General features: G+C 42.2%; 1 protein-coding gene across 2 annotated transcripts in view; it reads right to left on the minus strand.

The window, feature by feature from the left end:
- Positions 1 to 3807: 3807 nt before the first annotated feature.
- The window catches only part of slc24a4b (solute carrier family 24 member 4b), a 28067-nt gene continuing 13924 nt past the window's right edge, over positions 3808 to 17950 (minus strand). Inside the window, exons 3-17 of one of the 2 annotated variants that reach the window (XM_068576732.1) lie at positions 16463 to 16539; positions 14275 to 14349; positions 14093 to 14177; positions 13866 to 13969; positions 13367 to 13441; positions 13232 to 13257; positions 12508 to 12561; positions 10672 to 10766; positions 7957 to 8126; positions 7571 to 7706; positions 6938 to 7104; positions 6569 to 6683; positions 5926 to 6038; positions 5722 to 5787; positions 3808 to 4954 (exon numbers count right to left, since the gene is read on the minus strand). In XM_068576732.1, coding sequence (XP_068432833.1) covers positions 4805 to 4954; positions 5722 to 5787; positions 5926 to 6038; positions 6569 to 6683; positions 6938 to 7104; positions 7571 to 7706; positions 7957 to 8126; positions 10672 to 10766; positions 12508 to 12561; positions 13232 to 13257; positions 13367 to 13441; positions 13866 to 13969; positions 14093 to 14177; positions 14275 to 14349; positions 16463 to 16539 — 1508 coding nt within the window. In that variant the 3' untranslated portion in view covers positions 3808 to 4804. Of the gene's footprint in view, positions 4955 to 5721; positions 5788 to 5925; positions 6039 to 6568; positions 6684 to 6937; positions 7105 to 7570; positions 7713 to 7956; positions 8127 to 10671; positions 10767 to 12507; positions 12562 to 13231; positions 13258 to 13366; positions 13442 to 13865; positions 13970 to 14092; positions 14178 to 14274; positions 14350 to 16462; positions 16540 to 17950 lie in introns of both variants that reach the window. The other variant, XM_068576731.1, reaches the window with a different exon arrangement.

Raw genomic sequence — 17950 nt, forward strand, 5'->3', positions numbered from 1 at the left:
GCTTCACGAGGGACTGCAGCAAGCGGCAGCAACCCAGTTTGTTCACCATCCATCATTGCAGCACAGCAATTTACCCAAACAGCAGACTGGAGTCAGAAAAATACTGGCAAGGCACAAACAAGGAAAGAAAATGTCCCCATACTGTAACTGCGGGGGCGGTGGGTGAATAGATAAACAACTTTCCAAAGCAGGATTACGGTGCTGTGTGTGTGTGTGTGTGTGTGTGTGTGTGTGTGTGTGTGTGTAGGCCAGGATGTGTGGGCCTTGTCTCTAAATGTGGCACAACAAATGGTGGAGGGGAGCTAAGCCGGCGTTGACGGGAGACACGCAGTAGCTGCCCAAACGGGCTTGTTAGGGGGCAGAGAAGGAACTCATCAGTGCACAAGATCACGGCTGACAGGGAAGCTTGTTAACGGCAGCACGGTAGCCAAGAGGGTGGGTCATTAGGGAGAAGCACCAGGAGCCGGCTCGTGCCATGCTGGTCTCACCAGATGGCTGCCTGTCTGCTGCCTGATGAAGAATGTGGACGTCCATCATTAACGAATGATGTGCAGTGTGTTTTATGTGCAGGGGATCATATAGAACACATTCACTCCAGGCTTGGTTTTGTCTTTGACACATTTTGATATTTGAAACTTTATCACGGACTCCCAGAGTCCTATTCACTTGGGGAAAGGAGCTCCATTTTCATTTCATACAGAGCCATTACAAAGTTTCTCTGTGGGACTGGGATACGAGTCCTGTTGCAACATTGCCCCCTGCTGGTGCTAAAAGCAAATACAATCTAGATTGATGGACGCAAGATGTTATCAAAACATGAATTTTCCCTTCACTCACCTCTCAATGGACTCTTCACGTTGCCTGCCGTCACCATAAATAACTAAATGTTTGTAATCACCCTGTCAGTGCTCTTCAACTTGATCACAAGACAAGTTTACATTAAGGACCAACACATTATTCATCACTCAGGGAGAAGTAATCAGTCATTGAAAATGTATATTTTAGGGTATAGTTTCAACCAAACAGCAGATGGTTTATTTGTTATCTAATCTCACATGTCCCCCAAATCAAATTAAAAGTATTGTTCCAATGTATTACTGTAAGCATTGACGGTGTGAATTCATCAATGCGATTGAAAGATGCTGGAACTTTAATTAAAAATCAGCAGGTTTTTGCACAGAAGGAAAGCAGAGCCAGCAGCATGACAAAAAAAGGATGCAATCAAGCCGGGCGATATGGCCAGAATATATTAGAGTTTGAGGGGACGATCGCTGCTGGAGCAACGGAGTAACCGTAAGGAGTACATAGAACTCATTAACTTTACCTTGAGGGTGGTTTCACCCGGAAATATTACACATTTTAAACTGAAAACTGCACTGTGTCATTTGGCTTTGAGTCAGCATATCTGAAGTTTTCCTCCAGTGTTGTGATTGTTAATTAATTCTTAGTCATGAAGTCAAATAGATTACAGAAAATACTTAGTCTGTGCTATTGTTAGAAGATAATAGTTTAGATCAGAAGTTAATGTGGGGTTAGGATCATTACCAACACAAGTAAAACATTAAAAATAAAGTCCTTTAGGTCTTCTGTGATTGTAGCTTTTTAATGTCTGAAGTTAAAGTTGCATTATCTGAAATGTAGGAACCATCATTTTTGGACAAGGAAGTAAAAGTCAGAGCATCTCAAACAATCCAAGAACTTGAGACAAATGTACATGAATTATTTTTGACATTTTATTTTTTTTCTTCACATTATTGCTTTACAGTAAAATGCATTGGTTGGATATGTCCAGTATAGCAAGACAATACATTCATATAAGTTACAGATGTCCTCAGTAATGTTTTATAATAACTAACTTTACATTAAATATATTTTTTTAATCATGTATTATTCTTGACAAACAACTCCCACGTCACATTGAGCTCACAGTGCATCAGGTCGCATTCAATCAAGAAATACATACCGGTCCTCTCTTGTGTTCAATTGCCATTTCTAAAGTGTGTTTTCTAAAGTATGTGTGTTTATTTTGTACACAGGATTGCCAGACAATCTGGATTTATGGAGTAATGACAACTATGGCATCTGATTTCAACACACTTCCCTCCCTCGCCCCTGACATGTCAAAGATGTGTCGGACAACCGGCAAGAACGCGTATTAAGATGAAAAAGAGCCGTGTTTTTCCCCTGCCGTGTGTTTTACCACTCAAACCTGGCAACCAGGGCGTGACCACACAGAGCAACAAAAATACACAATGAAACCTGCACATTCTGAATCAACTTAGTACAGTATAGACATGCCTTCCCACAAAAGCATCCCAAAAATAAATAAACTAGGTCCTGTATGTCCAAAAGACTCACTGAAAGGGTTTCAGGTGGAGGAAGGGCGGTGTACAAGGATGTCAGTGAGTGTGTGGAGGAGTCTGTCGGCCCAGTGTGGTCACCTCCTGACCTCAAAGTCCTCTCAGCCATGTCTTTTGAAAAGAGACATTGGCCCCAGGGCGGTGGAGGTAAGCCATCCATGCATTCCCTGCTGGGCCTTCAGTGAGGGTTGGAGGAGAGTTAATGCCCTTGTGCAAGTGGGGACTAGAGGGGCGAAAGAGAGGGAGGAGAGCGTGTAGGACTTCCCTCAAAGCCACCGTTCCAGAAAAGTCCACCCTTTGGGCTCAGTTTTTCGGCCGTCACAAAAACACACACACACGCACGCACACACACACACCTGTGAGCTCACACATCAAATACTACGAGACAAACCGACATCACATCTCCACAGGATCCCCGTCTTAATATGGCAGCCTGGCAGGGGCCTTCCGTCACATAGAATTCTTTAAATTGAGATTGCATATACAAGTGCCTGCCGCCAACAACATGGCAGAGGAATATTTCTCAACACTTAAAACCTTCCCCATGCACTTTTTAAGTCTCTGCACCTCACTCGTGGACTCCTCACGGGCATTTTTTTTGCATGATGTCAAGATGTCTGGATTGCAGTGTAGCTCGTAGCTGCCGATTTTTGTAAAGTGAGTTGGGCGCTTTTCCATGGAGACGCCCAGAAGCCCTCAGCCTTTTGCTGTGCTGTGAAGGAGCTGCATTTAATGTCCTAGCATGCACTGCAGCCAAGAGGCGGGTGTGCTCGTGGTGTTACCGAGGTTTCAATCCATTTGAGAGCTCGTTGTGGGAAACTTAGCGTGGGCCCATACTGAGCACACACGCGCACACACACACACACGCGCACACACACACTAGTTCTCTCACACAGTCAAATATACACTGAAAATACACACTCACAAAAGGAAGCACTAGTTGATTCAGAATGAGAGGACGGCTGTTAAAGTGCAATATCTACATGTAACTCAAAATCAAGAGACCATCACCATCGCCATCTGCTGGAGTTGTCCATCTCTGAGTTTCCCTGATAACCGTCGGCTGTGGTTGGCACCCCCGCCCTGTGTAGAGGGGCTGCGGTACCCCCTGCTGGCCAGGGGAGTGTTATAGCAGACAGTGTTGAGAACCGTCTGGTTTCTTTGCATTTTCTTGAAAACAACTATCTCCATGCTGCCGCCGTCTAGAGATGACGAGTCACCCGTTGACAGGAATACGATGCCTCGCACTGATCTGGAGCCAGTTTTTTTTTTTGTTGTGCAGAGGGAAAAGTGGACTGACCCGTCTCTGAAAGAAAGAAAACAATGCTGGGGTGGAGTTGCCACCACCAGCCAGATAACCCTCCGAGTGGTAAAATCTCCTTACAGCACAAAGCAAGAAAAGCATTTCCATGTGCAATTTGTTTCAGTGAAAAAACAGGCAATGTCCTATATTTGCAACAAGCACTCCTCTGTATTTCATACTAGACAAATCCTTGGTTTGAAAAAAAAAAAAAAATAGAAAAAAAAGTGTTTACATGTTTACATTGTGCAGTGCTGCAGATGCATAACACCCTCACAGTCCTCTGATCTGGACTGTGGTTCAACTTGACACAAAGTGTCCGGACAAATTGTCTTTTTTTTTTTTCTTCCTTTTTTTTTTTTTTTTTTTAAACAAAACAGCAGAATTGATCAAGCAGGTTGAGGGGTGGAGGAGAGTTGCGGAGGGTGAGTTAAGTGAAGCGCTAACAGTATCTGCTCCCTGATGCCAAAAGGCCATGCTAGGAGTGGGTCCAGGCTGGAGGAGGGGAGCTGCCGGGGACAAAGCCCTCCTCCATGGGGTCGAGAGGGAAAAGGGAGTGTACTTCTTTCTTTGGGTGCTGGGGTAACTGTAATTCTTTCAGGCGTGAGTTCATGGAGAGTTCTCTCTATGTGCGGGGTTTTGGTTGGAATCTTTTTTTCCTTTTTTTTTTCCACCAGTCACAAACTCTGGTTTGGTTTGTGAAAAGGCTTTGGAAATTGAGTGGGAATCTACATTGTGAAAACAGTGAAAACACACACCAACAATCAACAGGGGCACTTATGATTCTGGAGGTCCCCAACATCTAAAAGGCATGCTAGATGGGTAGAAAGTTACAGGCGCACAGAATAACTAAAGACTTTGTACTGCAATAACAGGCAATGCCTGAAATTAGAATTAAGGACCGGCACTGTGTGACAAGAGGACAAATTAAAGACAAAGAATGAAGTCCACTCTTACAGCGTTTACTGCCTCTTGAGGAAACTAGATTTATATTTGGGACGGAGAAGGATTGCCATAAAGAGCGCAAGAGAGAAGAAAAAGAGTCTGCAGATAGGTCCAGTAATATTGAAAAAAAAAGAGCCAAAGATTTTGGGGTTGCTATGGGAGCGTTGAGGTTTTGGTATCGGAGGCATGCTGCTGTGCTCTAGTCCTCCACGCACATGGGCAGGTTGACAAAGGTGAAGACGTTGTACTCGATCATGACGGAGATGCAGAGGAAGATGGCGTACAACACCAGGACATACAGGCCCAGCTTTACGTCCAGTCTCCACTTATTCAGGTGGATCCCCAGCACCTGCACACATCAACACATCACAGAGGGTTGTGTTCAGGTCTTGTGTCTCAAATCTTAATGTGCAGAGTGTTTTGCGTTAAAGTGATAAAATGGATCAAAATAAAGCAACATGTAATGCTTCTGCCAATGTTGTTTGTATGCACCCATATCTGACTGAATAGCACAACCAATACACAATGCAGATCTCACTCAAACTGATATCCACAAGTGGCATGTTGTGTGTGCCCAGCCTTCTGTTGAAGCCAATGAAGCTGGCTTATTACTTATTGGCATGTGTTTGAAATGCCACGGTCAAAAAAAAGCATAGATGAAGTGAAATTACTGTAGAAATTGATCTATTTAAATAAAGATAAATAAAGTTTATAAGTAACATTTGTTTTCCAACCACCTTGTACCAAATGTTTGTTTGATGCCGCATTGTGAACTAGGGATTTATTGCAATTCAGAGTTCTGGTCTGATGCTTTTTTGCCCCAGTTTCACATTCACTTAATTATTAAATGCAGTTTGAGAATCCAAATTTCTGTTTAGTCACCAAAAAAATTCATCCAATACCTCCTTTGCACAAGAGCATCTTTCATCAGGAAAGACATTTTGTAACTTGGTTCAGTCGCTATTGCATAACAGTGAATGAGTCAGTGATGGTAGGTGATAAACAACATCCCTGTTTTATATGTGAAAGTAGCGAGGATTATTGCTTGACACACTTTGAGAAAAAAACAATTGTTGGTGAACATTTGGGAGCCCTGCAGCATAAACTATCGCTCACCGTAAGGCCCACGGAGCCCAGCAAAAGCACCACCGAGTACACCAGGCCGCGACTGTTGATCATCACCTGCAACGCACAAAAGAGGAACACAATTCACCTGCAGCGCCTCAATAAACGTCAAAAGAGGAACGGGATTTTGGTCGTTCCTTACTGCAATATGAACAATGACACAGAAACGACTTGTGAAGTCAGCGCGCTCCTTACCTCTGATCCATAGCTCACGCACATGGTCTGTATCGCCCAGGGAAGCCCAAGTCCCACGAGAATATCAAACACATTACTGCCAATAGTGTTGGACACTGCCATGTCTCCCAAACCTGCGACAAAACCAAAAGAAGCCATTAAGAAAAAAAATATTTTGGAGGACAGATATAAAAGATTTTGCTTTCATGTACTTTTCTGTACTTTGAGGGCTGTAACCTTATTCTGATGCAGGGCTACAGCACACCATTTCCTTTTGTTCCTGTGCTTAGGTCAACTCTTATTTGCATGTAGTAGAAAACACATTTATGGACAGTAATCCATGAATGTTATATTGGATTTGTAAAGGCTTAAAGTCTGTAAGTTTAAACAATTATTGCTAAAATGCACATGTGCATGATAGTGTAATCTGCACTAAAGTGGCTTTCAAGAAATACATGATCTTAATATCTAAATACAGTTCTATATCAACGGTCTATCACCTTAAGAAAAGGAACATCCCAGAAAGCACTTTCACCACAAAGGTCCTGGAGGACGAGTGATATAATGTATCCCAGGCAATATCAGCGTGTGGCTGTCCACCGTGTAATTTATTATAAATTACATTGATGGAATTGCTAAATCCGTTTCAGAAGGAGCGGTCTACCTTGCCGAGCCACAATGAGGCTGGCTATGCAGTCTGGGACGCTGGTGCCTGCTGCCAGGAAAGTGATGCCCATGATGACATCGGGAATTCCCAGAGTGTAGCCGATTATAGTCACCTGAGAGAAATGCACAGTGACGGAGCTTAAAAAAAAAAGCATTTTCTGTTCGTATGAGAAAAAGCATGTCAACCGCAACACCAAATACTCATGTTCAATGCTTCCCTGCTGCGTTCACCAGTACATAGTGTATTGCAATCATCTAGACATTTTTCCTGTTTTTGTCTAACCAAAAAGATCTAAACATGTACAATGATATTGTACAGAGCTGGAAATGCCTCACTCAAAATGTAAGTTCCTGCTTTCCCACTCACCATCCAGACCATAAAGTACGAGAAGATAGCAATCCATATGGTGGACAGGATGAAGGAGAGCATGAAGAATCTCTCCCAGCGAGGCTTGGCAGAGTTCGGGATGGTAAAGAACAGCAGCAGGAGCAGAGGCCACGAGATCAGCCACTTCAACTTGCTGCCAATGCCCCCTGCAGCATGAACACACATTGGCACAATACATTGGCCTCTTGCCCTTTGGGAATATGGTGGAAGACAAGTTTATTGCTCACAGGACAAGTCAACTTTGAATGCTTAAGGTGAAACATTTTTTCCAAATATTCGTGGAAAATATGCATTTACCACAAACCGTTCCACTTTATAACCAAATCTGGTTTCCCCTCTTTGATTATGTGAAAATATTCCTTCCAGCAACTGATTACAAAAGTCATTGTAAGACGACGCCGTCCACGTCTAGTGTCAACGTATGCATCCGAGCAAGGTCGTCAGTAAGTACTGAAGCAGAGAGCTGTGTTTTGCTTATTTCCAGTTAGAATACAGGAAGACATGAAATCATTTCATACATGTCCGAATAGATCTTAAAAAAAATGTGATTATTCCCCATGTCCTTTTTAACCAAAGAATTCATCCAAGTCCTTTAATACACAAATTACATACTTGGAATATGAAACGGCGAGATAGTTTCGTTTTCTTCCTCTTCGGTGGGTTTGTCCTCTGGCACGTTTCCATTCTCGATTTCAACCTTCCCGTCAATCACTTGTGTCTCCACTCCATTAGCTGCTTGGACCAACTTCTGGCGCTTTCAGAAAAAAGAAACTAAGTCAAAGAGTACATGAGCAGACATGCTGCGACTTGGACGTAAGCAATTCCGCCATTTCTTTTATGCAGAGTTTCTGCAGTCAATAAATTAATGAATCATAAAAGTACACAAACACATGTAAACTGTGCCAGGGAAATAAGGATACTCTGAGTTTAAAAAAAAGCAAAGCTGAAAAAAAGAATCCAATCATACAATCCTCTGGGGCAACAACGCTGGGCTGTACCTCAGTGATGATGAGGCGACTGGCCATGCGCAGACGGGTCTTGGGTCCAAAATGGCTGGTGACCATGACACGGAGGCCAGCTTCTGGGAACCTGAACTTTGAAGGGCTGGCGTTCATGATCTCGTCCACCATCACCACAGATCCACGGTGGTAAGCCTTGGTGGGCTTGACTGGAGGTGTGGAGGAATGTGATGCAGACAGGCAAAAACAAAACATAACTTAATGAATAAATTACCTGAGCGTCAATCTACCACACCATCAACACATAGCCCGAGGTTTTTATTAATCGTTTCCACTTAGAAAGCATTAAGTACATGCACTTGACAGTGAACCGTTTTGAAAAATTACTCCCCGTTTGAGCATCCTTAAGACTAATTAAAGCTTAAAAGCCATCAAGAGATATGTACTTACTATAAACATCTGTAGTGTCACTTTGTAGTTGACGCACTACAGTGTCCCAGGCCAAGTTACGAAGGAATATTAATGGACGCTTCGCCATAGCTACTTTGTCACCATGTCAACTTAAGCTGCACAAGGCAAGATGTTTTATGTCAACACGCACCATTCCCATTACCCTGAATCAGAACTTTGGCAGTTTTATGCGTATACAAATCACAACTTCAGTGCAACAAAGTCGCCTAAGTCTTGTCTGGACAAGACGGGGCGTTTTCCAACTCTGGGACTCCCTCCTATTTTACAAAGTGACCTAGAAATTTATGTTGGTGGCTTTATGGTGCCAGTTGTCTTAAACAGTAATGAGAGAAGTGAGATGAAGCCATAAACGAACACTTAATCATTCAGTTGATATGAAATATTCATGTTTTTACCAACAGTGGAAATATGAAAAAGATTCACATGTTAGGACTACATAAACTTGAGCATAATCACAGGATTTTGCACAGGTATGCATGGAAATATGAATAAGACTCTCACAGCAGAAATATCTCTTGACTGAAATGCTACTTTGGGGCTTGAGCCAATTCAGTTATGATGGTGCTAATTTTTTTTTTTTTTTTTTAAATCATCCGGTCTTGACGAGTATAGATTAACGGTCCCAAATGATTTCTTCCTTTCACGCCATCCTCATATCAGAGGAGGAAAAGAGTTTCAAATCTTGGAGAATCCCCCCTGGACTCAACATTGAACCCTCCCCCCTCCCATCCCATCCCTCTGGTATAAAACATCACACACACCAGCAGAGTTAAAATGGTGTCTGGATAGTGGATACTGAACATCAAATGGCTTTCTCAAAGCTTTGAAGTTGCCCAACAGTTGTGAATATTTATGATTGATTTCAAGAAGACATGAAAGACGTAACCTCTGACATCTTTGATCTTTCTCAAATTGCTGCACAGGTGTCACACAGTCCACTTGTGCTCGGACAATAGCACATATCTTTAAGTTATTCATTAGGCTTCTATCACGCTACATTTGTCCTGTGCTTACAATTAGATATAAGATGCAGTGCATGGGGAATACAAAAAGTTCCAAAGTACACTTATTAGTTTAACTCTGCCTTAATCTGACTTATTATGCATGCAAGGATGCACATAAATTAAGTGTGTAAACAGAGCCGGCATCAACATTTCCTCTTGTGAAATTCGTTACCACTTCAGGACTGAGTGGGTCTACGCCCCAGAGACCAGCAGAAGAAAGTAGTATGCAAGCAGAAAGAAATAGCACACAGCAGCACAACACTGTTGACAGTAAGCAAGAATGGGTTTAGTAAGGCTAAACAGACAGGCATGTTAAGTCTAACGCAGCCAAAAGGTAAGGGTTAAATCTCTCAGAAGGGTTAAACGTCACTGATTAGACAGACACTTCTATAAAAAGGTCCAAAAGCAGGAAAGTAATTAGTGGAGGACTGCGTTTACATGGAAATCTCGCCCAAATGCGATGTTAAAAGATGTCATTTAGAAACAAATTATTTCAAGAACTTTTTTTTTTATGAATTTGAAACCAAAGACAACAAAGTCCCGACATTGAACTGCATTACCAGAAGATAAAGACCATCTTCATTACGCTGCACCCGTTTAAAAATAAGAATTTCATTTTGGGTCCCCTGTATACTCGGATAAGCTTCAGTTGCTTATCACTCAGACGAGGACTTTGAGGACAGAGGAAATGAATGGAGGAACAACGAGAACTTGAAAATTACTACAGGAGAGAAGAAAAGGGCGTGACATTTGACAAACCGTCTCTTCAGGTAGTGCAGTTCATGAAGTCATAAGGACTGAAGTTCTCTTCATCTTTGGAAAATGATCCTGCAGAATCATGTTTAAAAAGGAGTAGTTTGACATTTTGGGAGATGAGTTTATTTGCAGTCCTGCAGAGTTAGGATCAATATCACGCATGCCTATTCGTTCCCAGTATTTCATAGAACTAACAATCTTCTCATAAATATATTTCCCAAAATGTTGAACTATTCCTATATGTAAATTGAGGCAGAATACCAAAGAAGATGAAACCACTCACGTTAGTTCAGCAGAAAGGGGCAGTGGTTAAAGTCACATACCCTCCAACAGAAGGAGGGAGGGGGGGGAGGGCGGGCAGTCTTTCAGAGAAGCAAAGTCAAATCTTCTAAACATTTCTATACATCCAATTCATGTTCTGACAGAATAATCTTGGGTACCGAGCCTGTCTGATTAACCTTACCTGATGAGATTAAAGGCAATGACGGGTCGTCATCCCAAACATAGTCATAACTAGTATTACCGTCCTCCATCTCACTGCTGGCTGCAGCGTTACCATTTGCCACGTTCTTGCTCGGCTTCGACCCCATGAAAAATCTCTGCATGCTGGTATTGAATCTAGTAACCAAAGGAACACAATCTCTGAATTAGAGACACTGAAATAATTATAATGCTTTTCTGCATGAGAATAGAAGGGAAAAGTGTTTCCAGAGGCCAATCACACGGCTTTCATCCGCAACAAGGGTCTTCAATGAGACCATTAGAGGCTATTACATAAAAATGGATCACAAATGCAGTCAGAATGTGTACAAAGTAACACTGGCAACATCAGAACAGCTCCATCCCTTTCAGAAGAGACACCTTCAAACGCCAACATGAAAACTATAAAGGTTTTGCAAGAAATAATTTAATATAGTCATCTTAATTCCACATTTCACTTCAGTTTCTGCTAAATTCATCCTCTGAACTGAGGGTTTATATCTAGTGATTTTTAGATGGTTATAGAGATCGATGCAGCCCAGCACGAGTCTGTAAAAGATAAATACAGTTTGTTAAATATGAAAAATTGAGTGCAAAAATCATATTCTGTGTTTAACCTTTATAAAATAAACTAGCGAGCTAAACACACAGAACCACAAACCATGATTGAAGATGCTCGCTGTTTCTAATTACATTAGCCGTGTTTCAGCAGTTGCAACCTTTCAGGGCTGCACTTGACAGCCACAGTGGATCAGTATTCTGGACTAATGTACAAAAACAAATGCTCATTATTTAAAATTAGAAAGCTTTAACAGAGATTTCTACTACATCTTTCCCTTTGCTGTCACAAATCGGCAGTGTGTCTGCTATTTGAAGAGGAAGAAAACCACCCTGGAAGGTCACCTCAGTGCTCTAATCGAGCTAAATAAAACCCACTTTACGCCATTTTGACTGAAACAGCCCAAAGTGGTCAGTGGATATTTTTGGGAGAGGGCAGACATATGACGGCGCATACAGTAAGCACTTCTTTCCTCCAAATGAGAAAGGAGAGGAGTGATCCAGTTAAGCCCTTGCTCTTAGCCACTGCAGAGGGAGAAAGATTAAACTCTTATGGCAGGGAGAGAGCAGGCTGCTGCAGAGTAACACAGATTACCAGCTGGACGGAGACAGCGGCACAGGACGACGTGGGCCGGCGTTATGCAGTTTGGACTATAAAAGACACAAATGTGTTGCGATAGATGGAGTCAGTATTATGTGCAATCACTTTGAATCCGTTACCTTTCAGCTTGTATTAGCACAGAGATAGGAGACAAGATGTTATCGGGCGCCGACTAAACGAAGATTGTGATTGAATGCACCAGACAATATAGCAGAAAAAACAACAACTATTCTCATCGAATGACAAGCCAAGTGCCAAGAGTTTTATACAAAATAAAAAATAGGAAGCCATTAAAGTTAATTATCTGGCGGTTGTCATGTGCAGCATTTATACATTGTTTCAATCAATTATATAAAATCATTTAAAGTTCTGATATCAAGCATCACCATCAAGATCTAAAACTGAGAACATTTTAAAATTGTGTCCCAACTGTGTGAAATTGCATTATCACATTCTTTGAGCTTAATCTTTATCTAACATCTGGGATGAGGGGACATGAATGAGACCCTCCCCTCCAGCTGGGACACCGCTCTTCTCTTGTGAAAACACCGAGTGCTCTCATCATGCTCATAATTAAATAAAGTTTGAAATGTTATTTAAAAAAACCCGCAGAATTAAAGCGACCCTCTCCGCGTTTACTTTCTGGTTATAGCAGTAGGAACGCTTTTCAGTCAGTTTGTAAAATAACTAAGATTTATTTTGTAAATGTGCAGCACTCACTTCATGACAAGGATGTATCCAGCATACATGACCACCAGTATCAAACTCTCCCACCTGGTGAGGACACAAATACAGGATGAATTATCAAACTGAATTCAGGTTCTCTCTCTCACACACACACACACACACACACACACACACACACACACACACACACACACACACACACACACACACACACACACACACACACACACACACACACACACACACACACACACACACACACACACACACACACACACACACTTTCCATTTAGCTGCTATGAATGTTTGCAGATCTACTAGCCGACTGCTTCAAACACCATTTAATGGAATTTAGCAAAATCAGTTAGAAAACTTAGAAACGTAAAACTCCACCCTTTGAGACTTTCATTCAAAAGCAAATAAAACAATTAGTTTCAAGTGACTATACATTTAGAAATGACATACAATATGCATAACTTTGTTTTCCCCCTGAAATGTTACACATTGGTCCTTTTAAGTTGGACTAACTTTTGCTTCTGTCATTTGTTCCATGAACGGTAAATTGTGTAACATAAAGTTTGACTGGGCAATGCCAGCTGTAGCCATGTCTTGTAAAGTTTGATAAGATGCCAACAGAAGCTAGAGGCCAAACAAGACCAGGTAAAGCTGTAACAGCTATGTTATTGTGTGATTTAGCTTTCTAATCATAAGTGACATTTTAAGGCACAATGAAAGCAAAATTGGATGAATAGCTTACCAAACTATCTTCCCGTCGTAGATGAACTGAAAAATAAAGGAAAACGTAGCTTTATCAAATTTATATTAGGAAAAACTAAATCAAAGAAGATAGATGGGCTGATTGATTAAAAAAAATGCATGTGGTCCAACTTACTGCAATTAAAGCCAAAACAGAGATGGTGTAGTAGAAGGAATCCCTGAAAACTGCCCACCAGGTCAAAATCACCACCTGATGACAAAAGGGCAACATGAAGTCATATTTTAGATTATTGTATATGAAGGTTATGTAAAACATTTTGAGTCACACATATGGCATTAACCAACACACCCAATATGTAAATTTTACTTAACAAAGCCCTTCAAGAAATATTTTAACAAATGTCCCCTTTGGAGGTGTAAATAAAGCAATGGCTGGATATATGCTTTATTCATCCCAGAGTTTAGTTCTCCACATCTACTAAAGACGTTTTTGAGAACGCTAACTGAAGCAGATGGCGTCGTTTCCCCCCCAGCAAAAAAAAAAAAAAAAAAAAAAAAGAGTTCTGCTACACATGTGCTGCTATGCAGTCTATAAATAAACAGAAAGATGCAGCCGGAGCAGTAAGTCACTCCCTCTAACACACACACACACACACACACACACACACACACACCTGTCCAGCAAAGATCCCGCAGACACCAATGATGCAAAGGATGTTGAAGACCGCCGAGCCAACGATGGTCCCCACCCCCACATCACCGTGGGTGATGAAGACACCTGCACACATGGAGGAGCAGCCAATCAGAACCAGCGGTGACACCAGCCATCTGGGAACGTCTGAGTGTATACACATACTGTTTCCCTGTGTCTGTGTGTGTGTGTGTGTGTGTGTGTGTCTACCGATGATTGACGCAAAAAGCTCTGGTGCAGAGCTGCCAGCTGCCATGAAGGTGGCTCCTGCAACATCTTCACTCAGATCAAGTTTCTGCAGAAATAAAAAAGAAAGTAGTTTATGCAAAACAAAAACACAGCTTCGTGTGATGGTTAACACTGACAAAGCAAAGACTGCAACTCCCAAGTACCTCACAGATCTTCTCCAGCGATGTCACAAAGTATTCGTCACATGTTATGGCGAGGGCCAGAAACATGTAGAGTGCCTATAAATAGAAACAGTAGTTACGTTTGGTGTTGGTGCGTGTGCGTCAAGGGCAAGACAGTGCGTGTGTGTAGATACATCCTTAATCAGCAGAAATTAGTGAAGTTAGAGTCTTGGCAGAGCAAGATGTTCTCCAGCTAAAGGACGGGTGAAGGAGAATCTCAAAGCACAGCATCCAATTATGATAGTGCCTGCGTTAAATTCAAATGTCAATTCAGCAACAAGCTGTTCTCTGGCAATTTGAAAAATCTACAGGATCTGTCAGGATAGATGTAAGAGAGAAGAGGTTGGGGAGGGGGGTAAGCAGCATATTTCAGTAGCTGAGGCGGGATCTATAAATTATAGATCAGCTGTGACATCATCAGGGCCCAGCACCCAGCAGCGGTGCTCTGCTCTATGCTATCCACAGGGGGCAGTGCAGGACTGCAGTATAAGCAGACCCCCCCACACACACATTTTATTGTACTCTTGTCAGCAGTGAAGCCAGGACAGCAAGAAGTTCAATTGTAATGTGGAACATCCAGTTTGAGTCACATGATTTGAGCAGTCCAGTGTCCTGCGCTTGGACTTACAACTCTTCATGTCCCAGTCACGAACATTTATGCGTGTTGCTTAAAGGAGTTTTCACCATACAAGTGAAACCAAAAATTTGGGCCACCCACCCACACAATAATGTTTATTAAGGATGAGAGAAGATGAGCTGCTACTTTCTAAAGTTTCCTCGTAGGCGGGATCTCCGTGCTAATGTGATCCGTGTGGTGAGAAGTGCCTAAGCATGTCGAGGACGCAAAGTACGACGGTTCTCTCGCCTCTGCTCAGAATGTCATCGATTTCTAGTCAGTTTGACAAATTTAGTAGGCACCTTCAAATCGTCCTGTAGTATTAAAATCCCTGCGGTTAAGCTTATCGGACTGCAGCAAAGGCATTGTAACAGTGATAGTCGAAGATTTCCTTTATTTTTAAGATGGACTCGAAACGGTGTGAACCAATCCGTCAATCAACCAAAATACATTTAAAGTCTCAGCATTTCTACCCTAGTGTGGCGACGGCTCTGAGGCAACATTTCATGTGGAGATATCAAATTTGCATTCATGTCCAATTCACTTTGGTTTCTGGTCAATTTTCTAAGCGGGATGGGGAATGTGTTGAAAAGGGCAGGAGCCTCATGACCTCAGTAGCTCTCAAATCCTGCAGCCCTGACTTACATTTGACTACAATAAACTTTGTAAAGCCCTTTAAACCCGGCATGAAGAGCATTCCCTCGTACTGAACAATACTTAAGAACTCCATTGAACTTTACTGGTCAAGTCAGTGGAGTTTAGCATGACTAAATGTAGACGGTAATGCTTTTTCATGTGGAGAAGCAGCTCATGCAAGATAAATACATGGGACCCGGGGCAGGCAAATGCACATCTATAAAGGCCTCAGCATTACTATAATGAATGTAATCACTTTAAATTAAAAACTGGTAGTTTAACCGTAACCCTAACCCAATATACATTCAATACATTAAAAAGACTACAAGGGTTATATCAGCTGATTTTAAATCTAGTTCTACATACTTTTAAGAATTTGCTCCCTAGTCTTTTTTGTTTACAATATTATACACCCCATCAGATGTGGTTTTACTTTGGCTTTAATAATTCAAAATAAATGTCATAAAATATTAAAATTGCAATTACTTAGCTATTCCCAGAGCTTTTGTTCATATCCCACGGCCTTATTCGGCACAGATCTGCATTACAGAGGACATAAACCTCCACGCTCAAAGTACTAATGAATTGTTCTGTCAGTTCTATCTTCTTCACATCTGTGTGCGAGTTACATAGTTGAATTTGTGCAGAACAGGTGAATGCTGATTTTTGCGGAAAAAAACAAACATTTGAGCATTAAAAAGCTTCGTCTTTACAATCTGGCTGAGCAAAAACTGCTACTTTGCAGTAACACCAACCTTACCTTCCTGGCTTAAAGCTAAAAACAAGCAATTAGTGTGCCAAGTAAAAAGCTTCTAAATCCACCTCCAACCAGCTGAGCTCTACTGAGAGTGTTGACTGGGGACAGATGTGATGGAAGATGCAGGTGCAGCAGCTTAAAAAAAAAAAAAAAGTCCTTACCGCCGCGATGTGGAACAGAATGGCTCCGCTCTTACGTTCATCATTGGTGAAAACGTCATTGGGGAACTCGTGTATTGCTGTGGAGAGAGGCAATGTCACGTCACCACACAATAGCGGCAACACAGCGACGTACATGTCCCCAACCCAGAGAGGACCACGGGACTTCATGATGAGTGTCATTCTCAAGGAGTGGGCCCCGGGGTGCCCTGTTGGTTCAGCAAGCTTCCACTGAATTAATTTGGTCACGGTAACAAGCAGCGTCATCCTGACTCGTCTTGTTCCATCCCGTCACACTATCATCCAATACAGAAAACCTCTCTTGTTTATCTAAAAACAGGCCACTGCAGCCGCAGAGGTTCAAATGCAAATGAAATAGCAGCTTGTGATCATCATCCAAAGAAAATGCTGGAAACTCAAACATCAAGAGCTTTGAATTTCTAAAAAGGACTGAAAAATCAGCCTGCAGTATGTCACACCACTCGGCAACCAATGACTTCATACCTATTCATGGAAGGAAAAAAAAATAAAATCACATCTCAAAACCTGATGTAAAAGCCTGGCCTATATTAGGAGCTTGCAGTCATACAGAATTAACACAAGCAGGCAGAAGAAAAAAAAGCAGCTCCCATGCTGAGGACTCATCATCCATCACCAGAGCTCCAGCTGGAACACAGTGTGATCAGGGTGCCACCATACGGCCCACATCTCTGGGAGCGCAACCGCTCCACGGTGCACCTGGCTGAAGACAGAAGCCGACCGCCACCCTGACGGGACCCGGCATCTGTGGTGATCGGCCTCAGTCCCGTCGGTTCCCGTTGGGCCCAGAGCTGCAGGCTCACGTCCAGCTTCGTTGTAACGAGCCTGGAACACGCTGTATAAGTTGCAGCCATCACGATGCTACATTTAGTGAAGCATAACGGTCTGACTGAAACAAAGGTCAACAGTCATGCAGCAGCTCTGTGAGGCTCTACTTGAGCATGGCAGTGCTAGCTAATACCAACATGCTCACAATGGATTAGGATTTTAGAATGAGTTTTTACAATTTGAATTTTTTGTTCAAACTGTTCTAGCGGTTATTATATTCTCGCTTGTGTGGTGCAGCATCATTTGGTGTCCCGCTCTCAGTGGATAACGGATGAAGATCCAGCTTTTTTTGTTCAAACTGGTTGTTTAAGTCACCTTGATAAAATAAATACATTCATCAGTCAGCCAGCCAAGGTTGCTGGCCAGGGTTGTTTTTTACTACAACGCTAAAAAGGTGCTCACAATGGCAGCTAGCCATCTGAGTTTACTGCTAACATGCTAACATTTGCTAATTGTAAACGCAGCAACATGAAAAGTTCAAAGATCATCAACATTGGTAGGATTCATTATCTTGTTTCCTGGAGCAAAGTGGTGGAACTTGCCAACCCAAAAATGTAAATGATCCTCAAGTATATGGGACTGCTTGGCTGTGGCACTACCGTTTGTGACATCATTTGGCCGTTG

The sequence above is a fragment of the Clinocottus analis genome, unplaced genomic scaffold, assembly GCF_023055335.1.
Source record: "Clinocottus analis isolate CAN_PGR_092001 unplaced genomic scaffold, fCliAna1.0.p SCAF_15, whole genome shotgun sequence".
Lineage (NCBI taxonomy): Eukaryota > Metazoa > Chordata > Actinopteri > Perciformes > Cottidae > Clinocottus > Clinocottus analis.